General features: G+C 52.2%; 1 protein-coding gene across 4 annotated transcripts; it reads right to left on the bottom strand.

Moving 5' to 3' along the window:
- Positions 1–267: 267 nt before the first annotated feature.
- On the bottom strand, positions 268–17,866 carry P2RY2 (purinergic receptor P2Y2). Of its 4 annotated transcripts, XM_047071740.1 has the most exons (7): positions 17,610–17,866; positions 15,308–15,381; positions 13,845–13,983; positions 8,332–8,510; positions 3,406–3,474; positions 1,983–3,146; positions 268–871 (listed from the first exon to the last, which is right to left on the bottom strand). In XM_047071740.1, the coding sequence occupies exon 6, from the start codon at positions 3,140–3,142 to the stop codon at positions 2,009–2,011; it is 1,134 nt and encodes a 377-aa protein (XP_046927696.1). In that variant the 5' UTR covers positions 3,143–3,146; positions 3,406–3,474; positions 8,332–8,510; positions 13,845–13,983; positions 15,308–15,381; positions 17,610–17,866; the 3' UTR covers positions 268–871; positions 1,983–2,008. The 4 variants fall into 4 exon arrangements, with proteins under 4 accessions (XP_046927696.1, XP_046927699.1, XP_046927700.1 ...); XM_047071743.1 differs by lacking the exon at positions 13,845–13,983; XM_047071744.1 differs by lacking the exons at positions 8,332–8,510; positions 13,845–13,983.
- Between the last annotated feature and the right edge of the window lie 8,927 nt (positions 17,867–26,793).

Raw genomic sequence — 26,793 nt, forward strand, 5'->3', positions numbered from 1 at the left:
GGGTGAAGAGGTCACAGGAGACAGGAAGACGTGGAGTGAAGGGAAGAATCTTCTCTCAGGCAGAGTGGGCCTATAGGGAAAGGGGGTCTCCCCGAGGGAGACGGAGTAGGTCTTTATGTTTGAGATTAAGAATGAGACCTGTCAGGGGCTCCTGGGTGGCTCAGTCGGTTGAGTGTCTGACTTGGGCTCAGGCCATGATCTGGTGGTTCGTGCGTTCGAGCTCCACATTGGGCTCATTGTTGTCAGCACGGAGCCTACTTTGGATCCTCTGTCCCTCTCTCTCTGCCCTTCCCCTGCTTGTGCTCTCTCAAAAATAAATAAAATATTTTAAAAAAATGAGACCTGTTAGCTTTGCCCCAAGGCTGAGCTGGTCCCTGTCCAGCTCAGCTCCACAAACCTCCACAGTGGTCCTGGCTGGACCTAGAATCTGTCCAGGTGAGAAAGATCTACCTCACCCTGAGCCAGTCTGAGCACCAACTATTATGCCATATAGCAGGATTTTCCCAGGAGGCAGAGGATGGGACAGGAAGAGAAGCGAATCTCTCCCATACTTAGCCCCAGTGCAAAGGAGACCTCAGGTAAAGGCAAGGAAGGAGCCCTGACTTGTTAGCCTGGTGACCCACTCCCAGCCTGATTCCTGCCTTGAGACTGAGCACCGGCTGCCCAGCCTGCTTCCACTTCCTGCATACCCTGCTTTCCTGCCCCCATGTCTTTGCCCAGGATGTACCCTGCACCTGGATGTTCTTCTCCGATAAACTGCTTTTCTCAGAAGCTACAGTTCAGGAGTGTGTCCCAGGAAGCCTCTCGCACATGCTGGTCCACACCTCCAATCATTCAGCATTATCCAGTGGTGCGATGGAGCATGTTGGACCTGCTTGCAAGAGCCAATTGTTAAATTTTCAGGAATTTTGCAAGGAGGCTGACATCACATTACTGGTCTGAAGTTGGCCAAGGCAGGAGTATCTGCACCATGGCAATTAGCAATGCTACAGATAAGGGGTTCCCCTCACCCCCTGGAAAGCCAGTTAGATGGTTTCACATTTACCAACACATGACTGTTCATAGCCATTAATCCCTAAACTGGGGGATCCCAAGGACAGGACCCCATCTGACTCCTATCTGCACTCAGCAGAGCCAGGCACCAAAGCCACTTGGCTCTAAAGTGAGGGATGACCTGGAAAGAGGTCTGGAAAGGGGATCCCTGATGTGAGACTACCACTGAGGCAGCTAGTGGGAAGGCAGGTGGCAGAAAAGTAGAGGTTGGAGAAAGAACTCCAGTGTGGATGGTAAGAGCTTCTTAGACTGTATCCTCATCCTCAAACCACACAATAGGGCACAACAGGCAACAACACCTTCGGTAGAAGTTGCAGCCTCAAACTGGCTCCCAGGCCCGGGAAGCCTCCAGATGAGTTTATGACATCAGCTCCCAGATGTTACAGTCACCTCTAGGGATGAGGATGCTCCTCAGAGGTGTGTCCACTGTGGCATCTAGACCTGCGCTTGACCGCTCCGTGGGAAGCTCCGGCTCAGCTCTGGTTCCTTACCAGGGTCCTCCGACCACCCTAAAACTCCACCCCTCCCAGGTAGCTCAGGCCCAGACTATGTGACCTTGGTAAGTCACTTTCTTCTCTGCGTCTGTTTCTCCATTTGACTCGATCAGGCTGGGTTCCAGCCTAGATACCTTGCTGGGCACAGACAGCTAATTATGTGGGAGTCAGGCCAGGGGCAGAATTGGCCCCTTACCCTTGCCTTTCACGAAGCCTTATTCCCCAACTCACACATACAAATGGTGACTGGGGTTGTAGGGACTGTTAAGATCTCTGGACTGCAGAGAACATTCTGCCAAATGACAGAGCGTTGAGGTCACGGCTCCCTTGACCATCAGGCATGAGTCACTAATGGGGCATATCTAGGGAGACTATCCCAATGGAGGAAATCCTAGTCCCCACAGCCTCCCCACTCCCCCCACCCCCAATATTAACTTGCACAGGCGCCAGGGGTTCAGGTCCTACAGCCGGATGTCCTTAGTGTTCTCACCACCAGCTGCCATGGACTCTGTCCGCCTAGAGTCCTCACTGCTGCTCGACACATCTTTTGTCCTCTTGAGGTCAGTCCTGTCCAACCTGTGCAGGCCCCGTCTGCGGCGAGCTGGGGTAGTAGCAGTGGGGTCTGTGGGTGGCTTGGCATCTCGGGCAAAGCGCACAAGCCTCTGCCCAGCCAGGAAGTAGAGCACGGGGTCAAGGCAACTGTTGGCACTGGCCAGCGGCCGGGTGATCTTGTAAGCCATGTTGATGGCATTGAGGGTGTGGCAGCTGAGGTCCAGGGAGCGGAAGGAGTAGTAGAGGGTGCGGGTGACATGGAAAGGCAGGAAGCAGAGGGCGAAGACAGCCAGCACCACGGCAATGGTGCGCACCGACTTGCGCTTGGCCCGCGGCAGGCCTCCCGAGGTCCCGTAGGCTGGTTTCAACAGCCGCCGAGCCATAAGCACGTAACAGACCAAGATGATGGCAAAGGGCACTGCGAAGAGCAGGCCCAGCATGACAGAGCTGTAGGCCACGAACTGGCTGAAGAGCTCGGGTGCTGAGGTGTCGTGGCAGGTAATGCGGCCGCCACGCGCGCTGGTGGTGACGAAGTAGAGCACGGGTGACTGGCAAGCCAGCACCAGCACCCACACGGCAGCTGCCACCCGGCGGGCATAGCGGGCCCGGCCCCAGCGCAGCGAGCGCAGCGGGCGCAGGACCCCCAGGCATCGGTGCACGCTGATGCACGTGAGGAAGAGGATGCTGCAGTAAAGGTTGGTGTAGAAGAGGAAGCGCACCAGCTTGCAGAGCACTATGCTGAAGGGCCAGTGGTCCCCGCGGGCGTAGTAATAGACCAGCAGCGGCAGGGAGGCTGCGTACAGCGCATCGGACACGGCCAGGTGGAACATGTACGTGGTGGACGCGTTCCAGGTCTTGAGGCGGCACAGGAAGATGTAGAGCGCCACGGCGTTGAGACACAGCCCGAGCACACACACCACACCGTAGGACACAGGCAGCAGCACGTACTTGAAGTCCTCATTGAAGCGGCACTTGTAGCCCAGCTCGTCCCCACCCCAGGTGTCATTGACGGTGCTGTTCCAGCGGCCCGGGCCTGTGGCCATTGCCCTGAAGGGAAGGGGTGGTGGGGAGAACAGCCACGAGGGTCACAACCAGGGCTCAGTGGGGAGGCCTGACACACCCACCTGACCGGGGCCATGAGGGACCCCAAGCACCCATAGATTCCCTTGGTTAAGGTCTGCCCCACCACAGTCAAGGCCTTTGCGGCCACCTGACCTGGCTTCCTCCCTGGACCCAGAGGGCCCAGAACCTCGGAACCCCGGAACTTCGAGGATGCATGAGGTCTAGGAGTATCGTGGCCACACACCTTTAAAACTTCACAACAGGGGCAGGCACACTACATCCTGAGGGCCAGATGCAGTCCACCAGTCCGTTTCTGTAAAAAAAAAAAAAAAAAGCTTGATTGGAACACAATTATACCCATCTTATTTATAAAGAGTTGAATAGTTGCAACAAAGACCGTATATTCCCCAAAGCCTAAAATAGTTACCCCTGGCTTTGTTTTTTGTGTTTTTTTTTTGTTTTTGTTTTTTTTTTTAAATGTTTATTTATTTCTGAGACAGAGAGAGACAGAACATGAGTGGGGGAGGGGAGAGAGAGAGGGAGACACAGAATCAGAAGCAGGCTCCAGGCTCCGAGCTGTCAGCACAGAGCCCGACGCGGGGCTTGAATTCATGGACCGTGAGATCATGACCTGAGCCAAAGTCGGTCGCTCAACCGACTGAGCCACCCAGGCGCCCCTGTTTTTTGTTTTTGTGTGATTGTTTAAGACTGGCAACCCTGCTCTAGAACATCAGGAGCACAGAGTTCTAGATGGAGGATCCTGAGCTCTAGCATCTCAGGATCGGGGGGGTCCCAGAGCAGTGTCGTCCCAGATTCACAGAAAGGGGGCTATCAGGCTGGCTGGCTCCACCTCACACCCAGCGCTCACTGGCCGGTGGGCAGCCTCTACCTTGCTGGAAGTATTAGAAAGCTCTTTCCTTTAGCTCATCTTTCTGCCCTCTGAGAGGTTCTCTGGCCTCATGCCTGGTATTTTGGTATTTGAGGGAGTATTTCCAAGGGTCTCCCCCTTTAGTTATTCATTAACCTCCCAGCAAATAGTTTTTAGGTACTCCTATATTCTGGCACTTTCGGCACTCGTAAACAGCAGCCCTGCTCCCCGGCCCATGAGGCTACCAGATGGGACAGTGACCCTTCTGAAGATGCCAGGGAAGTCTGGGGCAGAGGTGAGAATGGGAGCAGAGAGGGACTTCTTTTGTGGGGAAATTCAGCTTCCCTCATACCTACCCAGCTTCTCTTCACACACCACCACTATCTTGATGGTCTCTTGCCTTATTCCTAGTGGGCATATGTACCCATGGGGCTTGAGTGCCCACAGAGTGAGTACCTGGAGCACAGATTGTCCATCTTCGTCATCTCCTTGTCCCCACCAATGTGACCAGTAAGAGCTCTCTCTCAGCGGGGAGCAGGGGACAGAGAGCCCAGGCTGGAGGGCAAAGATGTGGCCAAAGTTCCCAGCGTCAGGCTGGAAATCGTAGCAGGTAGGCAGGTTTGGGACAAACATGAAGAATAACTTTCTAACAGTGGGAAGGGGCTGGGGAGCTGCTATTTTTTCAAACCCCACTACCATGGATGCTTTAAAGTGTTACCTCATTTCATCTTTACAACATGTTTCTGGGAACCAGGTTATCATGCCCAGTTTTCCAATAAAGAGGCTGAGATCATTCAAGTAATTTGGCTAAGGTCATATGGTTAGGGATGGCTACAACTCATCCGGGTGCATCCCACAGTGGAAGGGGCTGTAGGAAGGAGGTAGTGAACTCCTTGTTCTGGGGGCATGCCAGCGTCTCTTCCAGCAGAGTCTGCAGAAAGGCTTGTGTCCTGTGTGTGGGTGTGTCTGGGAGGACAGAGGGGGCAGATGACATGTGAGTCCTCCCCATCCTAGGTATCTGGGGTGGTACAATTCCCTTCATCTTGGAACCGAGGTCCTGAGAGGCTGGGGCTTGGAGATTCTAGAGGGCCAGTGACATCCACTCCCTTAGACCATGAGCTTCCTGCCCAGCCTGGCCTCCCACTAGTAGTTCAGGGCCCCTGAGGTTGACATTAGGGGGCCGAGAGACACATAGGTCTCTCAGTTTCCCTTCTCTCCCCAAACCCTTTTCCCGCACCCCAGAATCTTCCCTGTCTCCTGGTGTCAGCAGAAGTGCAACCAAGAGCATGCACCTGCCTCTCACAGACACAGGTTCCTCCCCAAGGAACCAGGGCTGGTCCAGGGTGAGCAGGCAGGGAGGCTGTGTGGTGCCAAGTTGAGCAGGGGCAGCTCCCCCTGCCATGGGGAACTCTGGCAGGGCCAAGCTCCTAGGACCCCTCTTGCCCCGAGCCAGGACTGAGGACCCGACACTCAAGCGTCTCCTGCATCCCACCCCTTCTCCATGCAGCCCCGCGTTGCCTCCACCCTTGCTGCCAGAGCCACTGCATCCGCCTCCCTGCCTCTAGCCTCAGTTCCCCCAATCCAGGGGGCCTTCTTGAAGACAAAGTCATTCCCTTGTTCGAAACCCTCTGTGACTCCTGCCTATTCTCAGGAGAAAACCCCACTCCTCCTCAGTCTGGTATGGGATGGTTTCATAACCCAGCCTCTGTCAGCCTCACCAGCCCCATCCTCTGTGACCTGCAGTTTCCTGAATGCACCCAACACTCTCCCTCCCAGCCCTAGTTCATAGTGCTCCTTCAACCTGGAATCCATTCACACCCCTCGTCTCCACCTGTTGGAATTACAACTTTTTAATCCTTCAGTGCAACAAACTCCAGCGATTAAGAACCTGGCCTCTGGAGCCAGACCACCTTTGTTTCCTCATCTGTAAAATGAGGCGATTAATAGAACCTACATTATACAACTGCTGTGATGATTGAGTAATTTGTGTGAAATGTTTGGAGCAGTGCCTGGCACATAGTAGGTACGTTGTGGTGGTATAAGGCTCAGCCCAGATGTGGCCTTTTCCTGAAATCTACAGGAAGCTCTCCACCAGTGGAGGAGCGATAGAAGGTCTTCACTGGAGGCTGTGCAGCAGGTGAATGCGGTGGGCCAGGGGACTGGTGCTAAAGCCTAAGCCAGGGCCAGGCCTGGGGACCTTGTGAGGGGAGCGATGTGGAGGGGTTAGGGAAGAAGGCCAGAGAGTCTGGCCCAGAGGGAGTTTGGGTTGAAGAGGGGCAGGGTGTCTGGCTCAGGGGTTGGGGGAGGAGCAGGTATGGGGAGAGGGGCACTCGTTGTCAGACATGGTAAATGTGGGGTGCCCTGAGGGGTGTCATGGGACGTGGGGAAGGGCAAAGCCCAGGACCACCAGATCCAGCATTTTGGGAGGTGGGCTGGGAGTTGCTGGCTCCCAGCAGCTACAGGAGGAGCATGGAGGCCTGAGTGAGACTGAGGAGCTGTGGAGAGGCCACATTCCCTCCCCCGTGGGGACACTGGGTTGGGGTGTCCCGCTGTGCCACAAAACCCCAGGTGACATCAAGCATTTCCTGCCCTTCTGAGGCTCAGACCTCTTGTGGACTGAATCCCCCAGCCTTAGAGAACTGGAGTCCTAAATCCCCATGAGACTCTCTGCCCACTGAAGACAGGGGAAGCACACACACCCAGTCCCCCTCCACACTGCTGCTCTGCTCCTGCCCCAGTGCCTAGGCCTGGCGGGTCTCTCCTCTGGGTCATGATGGCCCTCCCCCACCCTCCACCCCTCCAGCCATAGTCCACATGTCTACACAGAGTTTATTTCTAATCATCAAGGGTGGAATCTCTGATGCTGGTGAGAGTGGGGGAGACTTCCCTAACTTTCTCCTGAAGCGAGGAAGCTGTCCTTTCCACCTGTTTTAAGACATCCTGGCCTCCACCCTCCCAGGCCAGCTGGGGACTCCATTGTCATGGCCCCCTTCCAGACTGACCCTGCCTGCCCTCTCCCTGGCAGGAGAGGCTGGCCCATCAACCTGTGAGTACATCTTTCCTGCCCCCCCACCTCCGGCCCCTGCTTATGAAGACAGCTGACTCCTTAACCCTCTCTCTCAGCCCTCTCCTCTACCTCTCCTTACCTCCCATACCCTTGGGGTCTCTCCCCAGGGTCTCTCACCCTAGAGACTAGCTCCCATCTTTGTCCAACACCACTTGCCAGCCCCTCTGTGCCTGGTTCTGTCTGGCTCTGCCCCTTTTAAGTGCCCTGCCAGCCTTCCCTGCCTTTGCTCATGCTATTCTTTCTGCCTGGACAGCCCTTCCAAAACCCATTCACACTGTACTCCATCATGGCCATCCCTCAAGGCTCTTCTCAAGGGTCACCTCATCTCTGAAGCTCTCGCACTCTACCACCCCAGACACTCCTCACACCCTGTTGGGAATTTGTGTTTCCACCCTCTAGAAACCCCAAAACATTCTAGGTGCTTCTAGAAGTCTTGGTCCATCTGATTCTTTTCTCTGTCCCTATCATCCAGCAAGAGGCCTGCTCCAAAGCAGGTATGACATGAGTGGAAGAATGAATGAATGAATGAATGAATGAATGACACAATCAAGCACAAGAGGATATGGGAGTCCAGAGGAGGCTGAGCCTCATGGCAGTTGCTCTCTTTTCCCTTATTCCTCTGAGGGCCTCCCAGAGTTGTCCTGACACTTAAAGATTTCTCAGCTGCTGACCCCAGGTGGCCTCCTGGGGAGCACTCCTGGGGACCAGCACACCTGGGCCTGCTCCTGCCCTAGACAGGCCTCTGGACTTCCTCTCTTTCAAGAGCCCTGCCCTTCTCTGGACAGGCCAGGGAAACGCCAGGAGAGGGGAACTGGACCTAGGCATTCTGGAGGTGGGTCAGCTGTCTGAATCAAGCACATTCTTTTACCTTGCTCATCTCTGGCTCAGGTCATGGGTCAATCTGAGTCAGGAGCTTCTGGTCCTGGTGCCCCCTACCCCCAACACCTCACTTTGTAGGGGCCAAACCTGGGCTGAACAGCATCCATGCAGCACCCCCCACCCTCACTCCTCAGGAGATACTGCCATAGAGGTTAAGCTATTTGTTCAAGATCACACTGCCAGGAATTGGAAAAAATGGGTTTGACACCAGGACTCCCCGGCTCTGAAGCCTGAATTCATCAGAGCCTGGGATGAGCGAGCAGGGTAGGGATCCCCTGGATCGAACCCTGGTCCAGCATATACACATGCACAAGTGAGCCTCCCAGCCAGTGGACCCTGCCCTCCAATGTCCATACCTGACCAGCCCCTGCTCTCACAGTCAGGATGTTCAGAGCCCGCTCAGGTTTCTCATTCATGAATGCATAGGCCTGGACCAGGATGCAGGGAATTCTTCAGGAAACAGGAAAAACAGGTCCTCTGGCCCGGGGATAAACCCAGCTTCCAGCACTTCTCAGGGCGGGCAGTGCTGTGGGCTCTGTGGGAGGTGGAGACAGCATGGGCTCTTGGGTTCCAGGTCATAGGAAGTCAGCTAGGCAGAGCCCTCCCAGGCCTGCCTCCTATGCTTCAACCTTGGTCCAAAAGAGGCAAGCACTAGTGTGTTTGCCTGTCCCAGAAGGGGTGCCCTCTGCCCACCCACACGCCCTGGCTTCTACCCTCGGCTCACATGTTCCAGGGATGGTTGTTCCCAGCCTCCTTCCCCAGGCACCCCCTTTCACAGGAGTGTGGCTCTGCTGGGAAAGGTCTCCCTCACATCCTGCAGAGCTGAGCTGAGCTGAGCCTCCAATGCCCGTCCCTCTGTCCTGGTCTATGATTCAGTCCCTAGAGTAGGAAACAGTCAACACCCTCCTTGCCCAGTATCCACTCAATAGTACTTCCGCTCATACGGTTTTTTGTTCAAGCTATGTCTCTACCTGGAACACATCCCCTCCCCTGTCCCACCTCTAATCATTCCTCCACAGATGCTGTAAACACACATGAACACACAGGCATGGACATACACAAATATCCAGATACATGGAGACATACACAGTCACATTCAGATGTATACACAGCATGTGCACACACACACACACACACACACACACACACACACACACACACTGTTCTAGACAGGGACTAGAACAGCCTTTAGAAATCATCTGCACTAAACTCCCATTTGACAGAGGAGAAAACTGAGGCCCTGTCACAAGGCCTCACCATAAGTCAGGGACAGAGCCAAGATTGGAATGCAGGCCTTCTGAATTCTGCCCCTGGCTTTTGTCTTGTCTGGCAGGCCCTCACACACACACCAGGCACAAGGTTTCACTGAGGGGATGGTTACATGGTGGAGGGACCCCTCTGTATGTGCAAGTCCCAGCATCCTCCAGAACCAGACTTACCAGAGGGGAAAAAGAACATTCCCTTCCTCTTTCCATCTGCTTCATTTCCCTGCACTGGGGTGGGGGTGGGGGTGTCTGAGACAGTTGAAGCCAGGTCTCCAGGCTGGAAGCAATGTACAAGCATGGAGAGAAGTGGGAAGAGGAGAGGGGGAGGATGGCTGCAAGAATGGGAAGGAGGTGTGGCACTGGGGAATGCCCCTAGGCCACTATTTTCCCAGCACACCTTGCCCCAGGAGTCTCAGGTTCACGTGGGGCAGTGGGCTGGTAGCCATTTGCCAACCTGCTCCAGAGTCCAGTGACGAAAGAGGTTACCTTTCACCCCACTCCACCCCGTCTTCTCCTTAGGATATGCCTTCACTCAAGAGACTAAGGAGGGGCACAGCACTTTCTCAAAGCCATTCTCCTATTTCTGAGATGGATCTCTACCACCCATCCTTCCACACTTTAAAATTCTAATATATCCTTGAGAATATATCTCTTTCCCACCCATGTGTAACCCAATGCTCGCCAATGAACCTGTCAGTTGAACCAGTGCAGTGGCTCAGACATGCCACTCTTCCCCACCCCATAGCCTTAGTCTTGTGTTTTTCCTCCACACCATTGCACAGCCTGCTCACTTATCTCCTTGCCTCCACCCCTCCCCTCCTATCCATCTTCCATTCTGCAATCACAGGTCTTCCTACAACACAAATCTGACTAGACACTGTAAGCTCAAAACCCTTCCATGGCTCCCTATTGCCCTCAGGCTAACATCCAAGCTCTTGAGCCTGGCATTCAAGGCCCTGGCTGACCTGGCCCCTGACGCCCCTCTAGACAACTCTCCCTCTCTGCCTCCAGCCTCATCTTCCTGTCCCAAGCACAGCAAAAGCAGTCCCATGATCATATCTTCACTCAGGGACACCCTCCCTTATCTTCAACATATATATTATAACAAAAGTTGAGTGCCGGCTCTGTGTCAGGCTCCATATTAGTTGGCTTTATAGACCTCTTCTCATTTAAGCCTGAGAAGCTCAGAGAAGCTAAATAATCTCTCCAGGGTCCCAAAGCTAGCAACTTGCAGAGCAGTCTTGATCTGTCTGACTGCAGGAGCCGTGCCCCTGATCACTACCCCCTACCCTCCTCAGCCTAGGTCCTCTGCTCCGGGAAGCTTCCTGACCAGCCCTCTTTGAGCCCCATGGCTCTGCCTGTCTGGTCAGTTCTCTGCCAGAGGGAACACCCTAGTGGCAGGGCTAGAATCTACTCTTCCTGGTATTTCCTCATTGTGAAGCAGACATGATGATTATTGTATTCATTTTACAATTAAAACAACAACAACAAACTAAGGCCAGAAACGGTAGCCCCAGATCCCACCCACGGTCACCAGTGAGTTAGGGGCAGACCGCTTGCCCCCTCTGCCTGGCTCTGCCCCTACCCCAAGGGCTGGGTCTTTCTCCTTGTAGCCCCAGGCTGGTTAACTCAAAGCCATGAGGAGGGGGTGAGGCAGTTCCCAGGCTGACTGCAGAATTTCCAGGGTGGTTGGACAACATTCCAGCTTCTCCACTAGGGCAGCTCCAGAATGAATGTACTGCCCATTCACCTGCCTACCTGGCTGGCCCTGTCCAGCCTAGCAGGGGAGTATGACGCATCACCACTCTGGAAACCCTTGCAGCCTGCCTGGAGGTGGGGTGCTGTGAGGGGAAACAGAGGACTTGGACCCAGAACGCCATCGAGGGACAGGGGAGGGCACTGGGCAGGTGGGAAATCCCAGTTCTGCCATTTCCATCTGTGGTACTTGGACAAGTCTCAGCTCTATAACCCAAATCTTAATTTCTTTACAATCTAAGAAGGGTATGCACTGCATAAAGTTGTTGAGACAGTTAAAGGAGATGATTTATTCATTTTATGAAATAACTTAAAAAGATATGATTTCAGCAGGTGGTGAAGATAGGGAGGATGGGAGTATTTCAGGAAGACAAGAGGGGCAGGAAAGCCACAGGAATTATGAGCAAAGTAGCAAGGTCACAGCCAGACTGACTATAGGTCAAGTTTCCCACCCTGAAGGCCATCCTCAGAAGGAAGGGCAGTCCGAGGACTGCCCCCGCCGAAGGAACTAGACCCAACTATACTCCTCAGTTCATTCACCCTTTCCAAAGGTTTGCCATAACTATGCCTGTCCTCATTCAGGGCACTTGGGGACTCCAAGGTGAGTTGGACCCTTCTGTGATCTCAAGGAGCTCACTGTCAAGGTGGTGGGTGTCGGGGAGGATAGGGGAAGACCCAGAAAAGGCAATGATAATTCAGGGTGATCAGGGCTGAAGGAAGCAGAGGCACCAGGGTTGGGTTGAAGCAGCCAAGAGGGTCCCTAATAGGAACTGGGGGTAGGGTGGTCAGGGAAGGCTTCCTGGAGGAGAGGACACCTGACCTTCATTTTGGAAGATGGACAAGAGTCAGGTGCGTGGAAACAGAAGAGGAGTAGAGTGAGCAAAAACCAGGGCAAATGATCACATAGTATGTCTCAGGAACTGACAGTCATCCCCGTGGCTTGAGGGAAGTAGAGAGGGCAAGGATGGATAGGAGGACAGGAAAGATCCTGGAAGTTATCTTTCACCCCCTCCCATATGTCCTCCACAGGCTTGAAGGCCAGTAGGCTCCCAGCCTTGCCTGATACGCTTTCTGCACCACCAGCACTGGGGCTGGTCTGGGGAAATAGCTGAGGGGGTAACCTCAGATAGTATCAGTAGGTGCTGTGGCAGTGGGAAGCCTCTGCAGCCTCCTCCAGAAAGCCCTTGGGTTCACCAGTCCTCTTGGAGACTCTCACCCTGTAGGGAGCCCCTAGAATCCTGGCTGTGGGGGCCACGCACTAAGAGAACATCTGAATGCATGCACGAGTCTCAGATCAACCAGGCTGGCCTCCCACTTACAGACCAGGAAACTGAGACTCCTTAAGAGGAAGGGCCTTACTCAAGGTCTGGTGTTCTAATTACATTCAGTGTAGGGTTGAGCACCTTCACCCCCACCCCAGAGCAGGACTGCAAACTACCTGTCCCTCCTCTGACCCAGCAGGGTCCAGCACAGCACAGTGCTATAGACACACTGCTAAATGGAACCAGTTGAGAACCACAGTGCCCTGAACTCCACCCTGACCTATCATATCCAAATGTCTCCAGCCAGACCTAGAAGAAAGAACCCTGGGTTCAGACTCCAACTTCAAACCACCCATGCTGTGCAACCTTGGTCAAGTTAACTTCCCTCTCTGAGCCTCGAGTTCTTCACTGATCAGATGGGGAGAATCACCACACCAGACAGCTCCTGAGGAAGGAGTAAGACAAAGGGACAGGTAGTACTCCATGTGGCTAGCAAATCATGCTCTGTTCTGATGTGGGGGGCTGCATCTACCTGTCCTGGCTGAGAGACACAGAAACCCTTCTCAGGCAGAGGGGCAGAAGTCATGGGCAGAGTAGGCAGGGAAGGCTCTTGGAAGGGGCTATGGTCAGGTCAGGAGAGAAGTAGAAAGAGCCCAGCATGGAAGGAAAAAGGAAGAATGGAGAAGCCAAGGTAGAAAATAGGACAAAAGTGTAGAACAAGTAGGTCTGTGATTCTGAGACTTTCTCACTCTGGGTGCTTCCAGAATTCTGAGTTCATTGGTTCTGACGGTCTAATTTAAGAGCCTCTGGTTCTGAGAGTAAATGATAAGTGTTTCTTCAATTCTGTCACTTGCTGCTTTTCATAGCCTTTGGTTGTGAGCTTCTCAGAACCACAGGAGTCTGCACTCTCAGAGTAATGTAATCAAAGATCACTGTCCCAGGAGCCATAAAGTCTCAGCAAACACTTGCCAGTACCCCCATGTGCTCAACCTCAGAGGAACACTGCAAACCCAGACTCAGATCAGGCTTGGTCAGGAGCTCCAGTCTGGATGGGGAGAAAGACACAGACATGGAAGAAGTCCACTTGAGTGATTAAGCCATGACCAAGGGAAGCCCAGGAACCATAGAGCCCAGAGGAACCCCTAACCAGCCTGGGGAGATAGTCAGGGAAAGCTGCTCAGAGGAGAGGTCATTTGAGCTGGGACTTAATGAAAGATTAGGAGTTTGTCAGGTGGACAACAAAGGTAGGAGGGCACTGAAGGCAGAAGAAAGAGCATGTGCAAAGACACAGTGGTGTGAGAGTGTGGCCAGGAGTTCATGTGAGGCTGGAATGGAGGGGTGGGTGGCACAGAATGTATATGGACCTGAGGCACTCACATGAAAAGGCTTGAATGCCAGGCTGAGGTGCTTGGCTTCTAACCTGAGGACAATGGGGTGCCATGGCAGGCCTTAAGCAGGGAAGGACATACTCAGAGTTGACCTTGACAAAGATGATGCCACAGAAAATAGATAGGACAGGGGAGTCTAAAGGGAGGAAGACCAAGGAGGAGACTACACATAAAATGGTCCAGTGAGAGGCACTGATACCTTGGCCCTGGAGTTTCTGTGAGTTGGGGAACATCCTTGCTGGCCCACAGCTCCACCACAGCAAGATTCCTCCTCCCACATTTGGGACCGAGGAAGCTGGGCACTCACCAGGAAGCCAGAGCAACACCAGGAGCCTCCCCTGAGGGGGTGGGAAAAGAGAGGGTCATGTGGGCCCCAAGAAGCTTGAAGGAGGCCTTCCTCCCATGCTTTAGGGCCCAAGCCCTAGACAGGGTGCCAGGGTGGAGGGCTAAGGAGGGAGCAGCTGCCCAGGAGGGCCCAGGCTACCCACACTCCCATCAGGGACTCTAGCCACTCACCCTGGACCAGAAATACTCAGGCCTAGGAGATTCTATAACAGGGAAGTGGAGGAACTCCTCTGCTCAAGAATCAACTGTAGCTCTCCAGGGAGTAAGGCCCTCCTCTTTGACTATATACCCATTTCCACAAGGTCCTTCATTTCTCAAACACTCACTGGCACCTGCTCTGTGCCCAACCTGTGCTGGATGATACAGAGAGAGAAAGCAGGCTGGCCTAGTCCTTCACCTGACCTCTAGGATGAGCACAGAGGTCAGAAAGGATTTCACCAGGGATGCATGGCTTCTCTGGTCCTGTGAGCAATGTGGCTAATCAGGCCACAAGCAAAACCTAAAGTCATGTTTTCAGGGCAATATTCAAACTTCCTTCACCCTGAAAGCCAGAGAATGGAGCTCTGAATCTCAGATGGAACTTCTGTCTTAAATGGAGAGAGGTAAGTTGGGTCAGGTAGCCCTAGCTTTCACCTCAGCTCTGTGATCTTGGGAAGGAAACTCCCTGAGCCTCTACTTCCTCATCAGCGAAATGGGGATAACAATTCCTCCCTCATAGGATTGATAAAGGATAAAATGAGAGACTTTTATAAATTGTTACTAGTAAGCTGTCTTTGCAGAGGGGACACAGGGAGAGGAAGGCAGTCAGTGGTTAAAATTCCAATATCTAGCACAATCCCTTGTTACTGCACCCTTGTTCTAATATCTTCAAAATGCATTTCTTTAAAAGTCTCTGAGTATCACATTTCTCCCTGTGCATTGCACTCCACAGCTTACAAAGCCCTTTCCTGACCACTGTCTTAAGAATTAAGGCGTCACAGCAGGGCACCTGGGGGGCTCAGTCAGTTGAGCATTGGACTTTGGCTCAGGTCATGATCTCACAGTTCCTGGGTTCAAGTCCCACATCAGGCTTGCTGCTGTCAGTGCAGAGCCTACTTCGGATCCTCTGTCCCTGCCTCTCTCTGCCCTCTCCCACTCAAGCACACTGCCTCTCAAAAATAAACATTAAAAAAAAAAAAGAATTGTCATAGCAACCTTGCATTTGAAGAGGCAAGGATCATCAGATCCAATTTACAGATAGCCAACTGACAATCTAGAGGGGGAGAGTGGCCTCTCTAAAGGCCATAGCCAGGAAAGAAGCCAAATCAAAGCACTCACCCATGAGACCTTGGTGATTTCTCATACTTTTAGCTGGTCCTTGGAAGATCCAGAAGCCTCAGGGCCTGTGCATCCTGGGCAAGAAGAAAATAAGAATGGAGGGGTCGTAGCCTCAGTCTGCAACACAAGCTTGGCAGCCATTTATGAAGGTCAGCCACTGTGATCCTCCAACTCCTCTGGCTAGACCCCAGGGCAGCCCAAGGCAGAAAAAAGAGGAGATTGAGAATTCTTCCATGCCAGGGCAGCCCAAGGCAGAAAAAAGAGGAAATTGAGAATTCTTCCATGCCAGGGCCTCCCAGGCACATACTCTCAACACAGGACCTTAGTGGTGCTGGCCTCCTTTTAGAGGTTGGCAGGGCAAGAACTGCCCCCCCAAGGTCACCCGGCAAGTTGGGGGAAGAGCTGGGATGAGATCAATTGCAGGTCTCCTGGCTCCCACTGGAGGAGGGAGAGCCCTAGGTATCCCCAAATTCCTCAGCAGGAACATCTAAGGTCTGAGGGACCAGACCCTTGGCCAAGGGATCAAGGGCTCAGAGTATATAATGCCTGGATGGTTCTAGTGTCAATATCTGATCTCCTTGTATAGCACTACTCAATCCATTCTCCACCCTGCAGCCAGAGAGATCTTTCTGAAATGCTGCTTTGACCATGAATCCTCCTTGTTCACAAACCTTCCATGGCTCCTTATCACCTACAGAGTGAAATCAAAGTTTTCGGCTTGTACACTCTGGGTCCTGTAATGCCTCCAGGACACACTGTTCTGACAACCTGTGCCACCTGTCTTGATCACTGGATTCTAGTTTCCTCTTCTTTGTGATGACATGGAGCTCCACTGTAGACATGCCTTCACTGGGGAAGCTGGGGGTAGGGAACAGGGGTTAGAGGCTGCTGGTGCTCTCTCAGTTCAGCTCAGCCCTTTGCAGGGTGCTGGCAAAAGAGAAATGAGTGACAGCCAGTTTCTGTCCTCCAGGGGGCCCCAGACCTCTGGTGAGGGAAGGAGGGGGACAGAGACCATAGCCGTCCAAGGTGGAACCAGGGCTGTAAGTCCTGGGACTTTCAAGAGCCAGAAGATGCTCCAATCCAACTGTGGGATCAAGGAAGGCTTCCCCAAAGAGGGAGCATCTGAGCTGGGCCCCAAGGCTAGGTAATTCTCCAACTGAGGAAGATGAGGGTAGGAGGGCATTTCAGGCAGTGAGTATATAGAATATGCCGCGGTCCAAAAGCAGGAAACTGTCTTGTGTATGTAGCAGAACTACATGTAATCACTAGAGGGTAAAGGGTCAGGCAGGAGAGGGGCTGGAGAGGTTGGCAAGAAGCAGTTCTTGGAGGCCTTGAGTCCCAGGCTAAGGGGTTCAGGTTGGGTCTTGTTAGCCCAGGGAGGAGAATAGTTGAGATTTGGGTTTCAGGCAGTTCCCTCCAGGGATTGACCCCACCCCCATCCCCAAGCAGTGAGCCTACCCAGGAGAACACTGGTGCTGAACATGACCCACACATTAGGAACTCGATGGCCCTCAAGTTCCATATTCTTGGAATATGAAGTTCCATATTCTTGGAACAGATGAAGCCACTAAGGCTCAGAGAAGGTCACATAGTGGCCAGGGCAGGATTGGAATATAGGTCTGAGTCTCCAGAGAGCTTTTGCGGGCCCTGTCTGCTTAAAGAATCTCCTTCCCAACCACTACCACACACACAGATAACTGAGACTTTACCAGGGCCCCACCCTAGCCCTCAAAAGCTCCCCATTATCACAGCCTAGCTCCCCAAACAAACCACGCACCTCAGGCTGCAGGCCCAGGGAAGCTGAGGATGCCAGGCTGAAAGAAACAGCTGCCACCAGCCCCAAAGACCCCAAACGGGCAGTTTTAATCCGCAGCTGGGCCTGGCCCTTGGGTCTGGCTCCTGGGGGGAAGTAGGGCAACCTGCCACCGACAGCAGCCAGTTGGGGAGCTGAGGGAGGGCACTGCCTTTCTCCAAACTGACCCTTCCTACGGCACCGCCTGCCAGATTAAAAGCCTCCTGACAGAGGCTTAACTGTCCTTCCAGGCCACTGTCCCAGCCCCCACCCCCACTCCCACCCCCAGTTTTACCGGGTCCGGGCGGGGTGGAGTGCCCCGGGTTTGAGGAGGCTCGGCGGGGCTCCAGGGGCTCGCGGGTCTCTGGCCGCGGTCCCCCGCCTCGGGGCGCTCACTCACACCAGAGCACACACACAAACAAGTCCCACAGGTTCAACTACTCGACCCGCTGGGGCGCACGCACTCACCCACTGATAGTGACTTTCCCAAAGAGGCCAACACACACTCACCGGGGTATCGGATCGCGCTCGCGGAGATCGACGCTACGGCGGAGACAAAGTTCGACCACGGACCCACCGGCACACTCCCACTGCTCGGAGCCGTGCCCCACTCGGACCGCCACGCGCCCACGGCTCTGCCTGCCCAGCGCCGCGTGGGCAGCCACCGCATCCGCGCCTGCCGACCTGTCTCCTCCTCCGATCCCTCCGGGCAGCCCGCCCCTCACCTCCGCGGGGCGCTCGGCCGCCAGCAGCGCCGAGGCCGCCGCTCCGGTGCCCGCGCCCGCGTCCCGCCGCCGCCGCCGCCGGCACCCACGTGCCCCGAGCCCCGCCCGCCGCGCCCAGCTCCCTGCCCAGGCCGGGTCAGGCGGGGGCGGGGCGGACTCTGGACAGACCCTGGCACCGCCCCCTCCCTCCCGAACGGACACCTCGCCACCCGCGCGGGGGCGCTAGGCTGGGGGGACGCGGGCAGCGCGGGAAGGGGCCTGTGGCGACTGACCTACCGCCTGGAGGAACCCGCCTTCCAAACACGACGTGAGAGCAGGGTTTCAGAGACACTAAATGTGCAAAGTTTGTCGGATACCTGTGTGGCTTCCGTCGCTGCCCACCACGGGACCTGTCCGCGAACCTGCGCCCTCTCCTGACAGGAACCTGCTCAGAGCACCACGCCGAGAACTTGCCTCCCTTTGCTTTGGACCCGGAGGCTGGGGAGGGTGTGCCCGTCGCCCAGAGAGGAGATACAGACATTCAGGGTCCTGTGTCTCTCCTGCTCCTGAGGAGAAGGCGGCTGGGGAGGGGGAGGTCGGGAGAGCCTCGCCTCACCTATGCTCCCGTTACTGGGCAGGATAGTCATTAGAAATTTCCTGAACACCTGGTTGTTTTTGATCCCTCAACTTGAGCTGCTTCCTTTGAGCTGCCTTCTCAGATTACACACAGCACTCCCTTCTCTGCTTTCAACCCCACTCTGATGGCCTTCTCTGGTCAGAGACCCTGTCTGTACCTTTTCTAGACTGTGAGCCGCAAGGAGGTGGATGACCAGGTCTGCATTCTTCCTACACCCCATGCCAGAGTTCCCAGGAGTTGCCCAATACTTGTTGAATGCCGAATGGATGAATGAATGAATGCCTCCCTCTCTTTCATTCTGGTTTAGGTGTCAGGAATATAGGTTCTGACCCAGCTTCAGCACTGACTCTGGGAGACCTTGACCCACAGTTCCAGTCCCTCTCCTGGCTTCCTTTTTTGTGACATAGAGGCAATCAATCACACTTACTCTCCCACCAACCGGTGTTCATCCATGGGGGGCTTTGGACGGTGGGTGTCTGGAGAGTGCACAGGAGGCCTCTTTCTGTGGTCAAGGAGATTGCCCAGGGCCCTGGAGCCTTGGGTTCTCCTGGGCTTCCCACCTGCTGACTGAGTCCTGGTTGCTGGCCCCAGGAGGGGCCCAGGAATGATACTGGTTACAGCCTTGCCAGGAGCAGGAGCAGAGCAGACACACAGCCCTGTGTGACTGAGCTGCCTCTGTAGTCCCCCAGGGACCTCCGCCTGGAAGACACAAAGGCCTCTTGTCCAGCTTCCTCCACCTATTATGCAAGCTGGTCCACGCAGCTTATAGGCGGCTAGGAATCTTACGGCTCCTACTTATGGAGCACAGGCCTTGGGGTCCCTGTGTTGGGAAGTTCCCCTGGTCACTGGAGGCCCCAACCAGCACCCCTTCAGCCTTCAGACTCTCAAGCCTTCAGACCTGTACTGTAACTACTACTAAGTTCAAGGGAAAAAAATTCCTTTGACCGCAAGATGAGGACTCACGGCTCTGCCTCAGTCTCTAGCTGCCTGGAGAGTGGGCAGCCCGGAGTCCTGCTGCTGCTCTGGTCCAACTCCCTTACTGTACAGTCGAAGAAACTGCATTCCTGAGACACCCAGTGTCTGAGCTAACACAATAAGTGACTTAGTGAGACCTGAGAAACAGGAAAGGGACATGTCCTTGAACCCTATTGCCTTGGGGTCTTGCCTCACCTCTTCTATGAACTTCAGTTTCCTCTTTTGCAAAATGGTAAAGGTTCTTTTTTTAGGGTTTTGCCCGTTGTCCCAAACTGCCCGAGTTTGAGGGGTTAGTATTTCCTGTAATGAGGGGCTGGACATCTGGTTCTCTTGACATCTTCCCTTGGCTCTCTCATCACTGGGCTTGAGAGATCAAGTCCCATAAGTTCCGAATCCCCCCCCCTTACTTGAGGTGGCCTGAGGAGCCCCCACCCACTGCGACCTAAGGGCCTTTATTTTTATCATTGTACTTATTTACATTTCCTGGCAATAGTTTGTCAAGAAAATGTAGATGTTTCCATGCCTAAAAGATATTAGACCCATTGACTCAGCCAGGAAATTGAGGTTCAACAAGTCCCACAACAAGCCCCACACAGGGCCCCTATCTGGAAGTATGGAGGGGCATCAGAGGAGCCCTAGAACCAAGCAGCCCGGGCAGGCTGGTGGTGAAGACTCAGGCGTGTAATGGTCCCCAAGAGGAGGGTAATGGAGCCGCAGGAGGGAGACAGTTGCCGCGTCCTATTAGCAGCAGCAGGTCAGATGGGAAAGGGCAAGCCCAAGAGCACTCCTCCCCGTGCATTAGGAGGCTTCCTGTCTCTCCAACCCTGAGGAGGCACTTGGCTCTCTCAAGCCTTCTCATCTTCCCTCTCTCGACTTCTCTCATCTCCCCCGAGAAAACTTCCTGCTCTGAGAATCTGTGCTGGGAGTGAAAGCCCCTGCCATGGTTCAGGCCTCCTTGCTCAGCTGGGATATTTCCAAGTATCCCTCCATCATGGGCTAAGGTGGGGTGCCTGTCACTCCTCACAGCCATCACCTGCCTCACACCTTCTGTGGCTCCACCAGCCTCAAGGGAAAGCCCACCTCTGCAGCCTGCCAAGCCGGGCCTTCCCACCTCTCCGCCTCACCTCCTGCCTCTGATCTGCCACGCTGCAGTGCTGGGCCCTCACTCGCCTCCTGAGTGCTGCTTGCTGCTCCCTCTGCCTGCAATGCCCCTTCACGCTTCTCTGCCCTTGACCCTTTCTCTCGGCTCTCCCCGTTGCTTCTCTAAGGCCCAGCCCAGGAGCCCCATCAGGTACCTCCCTCTTGTCACACCACTTACCACACTGTTATCTCCCCCTCTAGTGGGCATCTCTTTGAAGGCAGAGCCAGGGTCCATCCTGTTCACAGTTAAATGTCCAACACCTAGCACCGTCACCTGGTCAGCCTTCATGAATATTTGTTACGTGAGCGAGTAAGAACTCGATTTAATAGTGACCACCTTTGAGCTAGTCGTCATGTTAAAGTACCTCATTTAGTCTTCACCAGAACCCTGTGAGGTAGATGTTATCATGACCATTTTACAAATAGGGAAACTGAGGCTCAGAAAGGGGAAGTGAAGGTCCAAAGTCACAGTGGCCCACAGCGTGCGTCCCCTGGCCCTAGAACTCCCGACCTGCTGGGAAGGAAGGCCCTGCTGAATTCCCTTCCCGGAGTGCTGGCTGGAGTAATGACTGAGCCACAGCATTGGGACCCACACTGGCGGCTCAGGTTACATAGGGCTGGGCTGGCTCCCGAAGCCTGGTCTTGCCTGATCTCCGCGCTGCTGCATCGGCCTGGACCATGCTCCCTCCCTTGCCCGCCTGAAGGCCGCAGGGAACTGTGCTCCTCAGGTTTCCAGGCAGGGGCCCGGTCCCTGATGCCAAATGCAAAGTAGAAGCTCTGGCTCTTGGCATGCCAGGATGCAGGCACCCAGGGGAGGCAGCCCAGGAGGCAGGAAGCCTGGTCCAGGCCTGGGCAAGCTACCCCTCCACCTCCCCACAAGCAGGACCAGCTACATAATTTGTGGGACCCAAGGCAAAATGAAAATGGTCACCTTGTTCGAAAACTAGTGAGAATTTCAAGATGGGACAGCAAAGCAGTGAATCAAGTACAGGGCCCTTCAAAGCGTGGGGCCCTGGGTCACCCTCTTATAATGCCTCAGGCCTTGGTTTTCTCATTTGCCAAACGGGAGAATGACAGCCACCTGGCCAGGCAGTAGAGAGGATGAGGTTGGAGATGTAAGTAGGAGGTTCAGAGAAGAGCGTGGATGTTGGGCAGGGGTCCCCATGTTGCTTAGGTCTCAGGACTGGGTAGCAGACCAATTCTTGCCAGGAGTTTGATTCCTCAGACAGCGTCTTTTTTCATGAACCCAAAAGTAAGCCTCAGAGAAGCAAAACAACTTGCTCAGAGATTCAGTGGGGGGAGCCAAGATTAGAGCCCTGGCTATCTCTCTGCAAAACTGGTGCTTTTTGTGACACAGGAGAGAAAGAGAGGGAAAGAGAGAAGGGCAGGAGGGAGGTGGGGGGTGAGGGCTGCTCAGGACAAAGAGGGCCACTGTGCAGACACAAAGGCCTGACCACAGAGGCCCCTGTGTGGGCTGGGCGAAAATGGGTGGATAGAAAAGCCCCATGGTGATGAGGGAGGTGCCAGGAGCTGCCTTTCAGCCCCTCCCTGCTTGTGATGGGAATGGGGAGGGGGGCGGTGGCATGCAGGAGCCAGGAAATGTATCAAAGAGGAGAAACAGACTCAGAGCCGAGCCCTTTACCCCAGCCCCGGGGCCTCCAGAGCCAGAACCGCACAACCTACCTTTCCCCGATTCCTCCTGGACAGACTTCAGGAATCCCCCAGCTTAAGGAATCTAGCTTAAGGAATCCCCCGTCATGCCACCGGCACCCCATTTCCCCCCATTTCAATGAGAGTGGGGCTCAGGCTGCTAACCATCTGACAGTCCCACATTCACAACCCTGCTCAGTAATTTCTGGCTAATCTTCATCACCCACAGGGGAATGAAACATAAACCCCTCGTATCATTCAAGGCCCCTTGTGACCTGTCCCAGTGACCTTTTCATACTCTCCAATCCCTACTCCCCATTAGCCCTCCACACCCTAGTCATGAGGGAAGTCCCCAATTTCTCCAAACCATTCGGTCCTTTTGCACACACCCCTGCATTTCTTCATGCTTTTCCTTCTTCCTGAAGTGTTTTTTTTCCCCTGCCCTTTGCTGGCTGAACACTTTCCCCCTCATGAACCAGCTCAAATGCCCTGTCCACCAGGCAGCTTCCCTCAACCCCCACAGTGGGACTTAACCTTCACTCTGCCACAAATTTTGGATTTACCCATTCTCTTGCAGGGCTTATCCCCCCTCTTGCTTTAGCCGTAGTTTAGATCCACAAAACCTACCTGGAGGAGGAGGCATTTGAGCTGGGCCTTAAAGGCAGGTAGACATCATTAGCAGATGGCTGTGATAGGCAAGGAACCAGAGCTCAGGAACCAGGGGTACCAGCCCTCTCTCAAACATTTTATCTGAATCAATCTATTTGGTTCCTGAGTTCAGATAACAAAGGATCCATACTTTAGAATCGTGGGAGTTGAGTGTCCAGGAGTTGAGGAAGAGGGGTTGACAAGGAGCAGATAGACTGCAAGGGCCAAATCAGGACAGGTTTTACAGGTCATGATGCAGAATTTTTAAATTTTTATTTTAAAAAAATTTTTAATGCTATTTATTTATTTATTTATTTATTTGTTTGTTTATTTATTTATTTATTTGTTTATTTATTTATTTATTTAGAGGGAGAGAAACAGAGAGACAGAACACGAGCTTGGGAGGGGCAGAGAGAGGGAGACACAGAATCTGAAGTGGGCTCCAGGCTCTGAGCTGTCAACACAGAGCCCAAAGTGGGGCTCGAACTCATGAATTGCAAGATTATGATCTGGGCTGAGGTTGGACGCTCACCCGACGGAGCCACCCAGGTGCCCCTAGAATTTTTTAAAATGAGCTTGAATTGGGGCTCCTGGGTGGCTCCGTCAGCAAGCATCTGATCTCCCTGTCTTTGGATCAAGCCCTGTGTCTGGCTCTGTGCTGGGTGGAACTTGCTTGGGATACTCTCTCTCTCTCTCTGCTCTTACCCCACACTCTGTCTCTCAAATAAATCAATAAACTTTTTAAAAATGCACCTGAATTTATTTCTCAGTTTATGTAGTTTACTAAGTAATTCATTTCTTTTTTTTTTATTTATTTTTCAATTTACATCCAAGTTAGTTAGCATATGGTACAATAATGATTTCAGGAGTAGATTCCAGTGATTCACCCCCATCCCTATATATAACACCCAGTGTTCATCCCAACAAGTGTCCTCCCTAATGCCCCTTACCCATTTAGCCCATCCCCCCACTAAAACCCCACCAGCGATCCTCAGTTTGTTCTCCGCGTTTAAGAGTCTCATATGTTTTGTCCCCCTCCCTGTTTTTATATTATTTTTGTTTCCCTTCCCTTATATTCATCTGTTTTTTATCTTAAATTCCTCATATGAGTAAAGTCATATGATATTTGTCTTTCTCTGACTGGCTAATTTCACTTAGCACAATACATTCTCGTTCCATCCATGTAGTTGCAAATGGTATGATTTCATTATTTTTTATTGCCGAATAATACTCCATTGTGTGTGTGTGTGTGTGTGTGTGTGTGTGTGTGTGTATACACCACATCTTCTTTATTCGTCCATCAATGGACATTTGGGCTCTTTCCATACTTTGGCTATTGTTGATAGTGCTGCTGTAAACATTGGGTGCATGTGCCCCTTCAAAACAGCACTCCTATATCCCTTGGATAAATACCTAGTAGTGCAATTGCTGGGTCATAGGGTAGTTCTATTTTTAATTTTTTGAGGAACCACCATACTGTTTTTCAGAGTGGCTGCACCAGTTTGCATTCCCACCAACAGTGCAAAAGAGATCCTCTGTCTCTGCATCCTCACCAACATCTGTTGTTGCCTGAGTTGTTAATGTTAGCCATTCTGACAGGTGTGAGGTGGTATCTCATTGTGGTTTTGATTTGTATTTCCCTGATGATGGGTGATGTGTAGCATTTTTTCATGTGTCTGTTAGCCATCTGGATGTCTTCTTTGGAGAAGTGTCTAGTCATGTCTTTTGCCCATTTCTTCACTGGATTATTTGTTTTTTGAGTGTTGAGTTTGAGAAGTTCTTTATAGATTTTGGATACTAACCCTTTATCTGATATGTCATTTCCAAATATCTTCTCCCATTCTGTTGGTTGCCTTTTAGTTTTGCTGATTGTTTCCTTCACTGTGCAGAAGCTTTTTATTTTGATGAGGTCTCAATAGTTCATTTTTACTTTTGTTTCCCTTGCCTCTGGAGACATGTTGAGTAAGAAGTTGCTGTGGCCAAGGTCAAAGAGGTTTTTGCCTGCTTTCTCCTTGGGGATTTTGATGGCTTCCTGTCTTACATTTAGGTCCTTCATCCATTTTGAGTTTCTTTTTGTGTATGGTGTAAGAAAGAGGTCCAGGTTCATTTTTCTACGTGTTGCTGTCCAGTTTTCCCAGCACCATTTGCTGAAGAGATTGTATTTATTCCATTGGATATTCTTTCCTTCTTTGTTAAAGATGAGTTGGCCACTAAGTAATTCATTTCTACCTTTATTATTTTCTTTCTCTTAATTCCCTTGGGGTAGCTTTTGTGTTCTTTTTCTACGGTTTTATTAAAGCTAATATTTATTTTGTGTATTGTCGTTCTTTTTATTTTATTCATTTTTCTTTTATAGAGAGAGTGAGCATAGCAGGAGAGGGGAAGAGGGAGAGAGAAAGAGAGAGAGAGAGGGAGGGAGAATCTTAAGTAGGCTCCATGCTCAGCATAGAGCCTGACAAGGGTCTCAATCCCACGACCCTGGGATCATGACCTGAGCCAGAATCTAGAGTTGTTCACTCAACCAACTGAGCCATCCAGGCGCCCTGTCATTCTTTTTAAATAACATAATCGTTTATGACTATGATTTCTCACTGACTTCTGCTTTGGCTACTTTACATGTTTTTATAGGTAAAGTTTTCTTTATCACCATTTTTAAATAGTTGGTGACTACATTTTTAATTTCTCTTTGACCCCGTCAAAAGTCTTTTTTAGAGGAGTATTTAGGTTTGGTTGTTATTTCTTGTAATTATTTAAACTTGTGTTATGAATTCCTAGTTTTATTTGCAGATATATAGGGGACATTGGCTTAATTAAAGTGTGTTAGCTTGTGTATATTTTATTTATTAGAATTTCATTTTATGTGTTCTATGGATTATTTATATATTTGTTTTAAAGTTTATTTATTTATTTTGAGGAGGAGACAAATAAAGAGGGAGAGAGAGTCCCAACCAGGCTCCACGCTCAGCTGGGACCCTGAGGCAGGTCTCGATCCCATGAACAGTGAGATTATGACCTGAGCTGAAATCAAGAGTTGGGACACTTAACTGACTGAACCACCCAGGAGCCCCCACACATATATTTTCAAATAAAGTATATCTACATTTATTTTTATTCTATATAACCTATTAGACTGATAGTGATGTGTCTCTTACTCTTTTCTGTGTTTTACTCTTTCCTTCTATTTGTAGTTTATCTATTTTGATGCTGTATTATTCAATACACCATATAAAAGTCTCTCTGGACTGGGGGCACCTTGGTGGCTCAGTCAGTTGAATGACCAGCTCGATTTCATCTCAGGTCATGATCCCAGGATCATGAAAAATAAATAAATAAGTAGATATATGTCTTCCTGGGTCACCTGGCTGGCTCAGCTGGTGGAGTGCACAACTCTTTTTTTTCTTTTTTAATGTTATTTTTGAGAGAGAGAGACAGAGACGGAGCATGAGCCGAGGAGAGGCAGAGAGAGAGGGAGACACAGAATCCGAAGCAGGCTCCAGGCTCTGAGCTGTCAGCACAACGACCAATGCAGGGCTTGAACCCACGGACCTCGAGATCATGACCTAGCTGAAGTCAGACATATAACCAACTGAGCCACCCAGGCGCCTCAAGTAGAGTGCACAACTCTTGATCTTGGGGTTGTACATTCGAGTCCCACATTGGGTGTAGAGATTACCTTAAAAATAAAAAATCTTGGGGCGCCTGGGTGGCTCAGCCGGTTAAGCGGCCGACTTCAGCTCAGGTCATGATCTCGCGGTCGGTGAGTTCAAGCCCCGCCTCAGGCTCTGTGCTGACTGCTCAGAGCCTGGAGCCTGTTTCAGATTCTGTGTCTCCCTCTCTCTCTGACCCTCCCCCGTTCATGCTCTGTCTCTCTCTGTCTCAAAAATAAATAAACGTTAAAAAATAATAATAATAAAAAATAAAAAATCTTAAAAAAATGTCT

The sequence above is a fragment of the Lynx rufus genome, unplaced genomic scaffold (assembly GCF_022079265.1).
Source record: "Lynx rufus isolate CCGP_SWC_20201006 ecotype Redwood Valley unplaced genomic scaffold, mLynRuf1.p SCAF_9, whole genome shotgun sequence".
Taxonomy (NCBI): domain Eukaryota; kingdom Metazoa; phylum Chordata; class Mammalia; order Carnivora; family Felidae; genus Lynx; species Lynx rufus.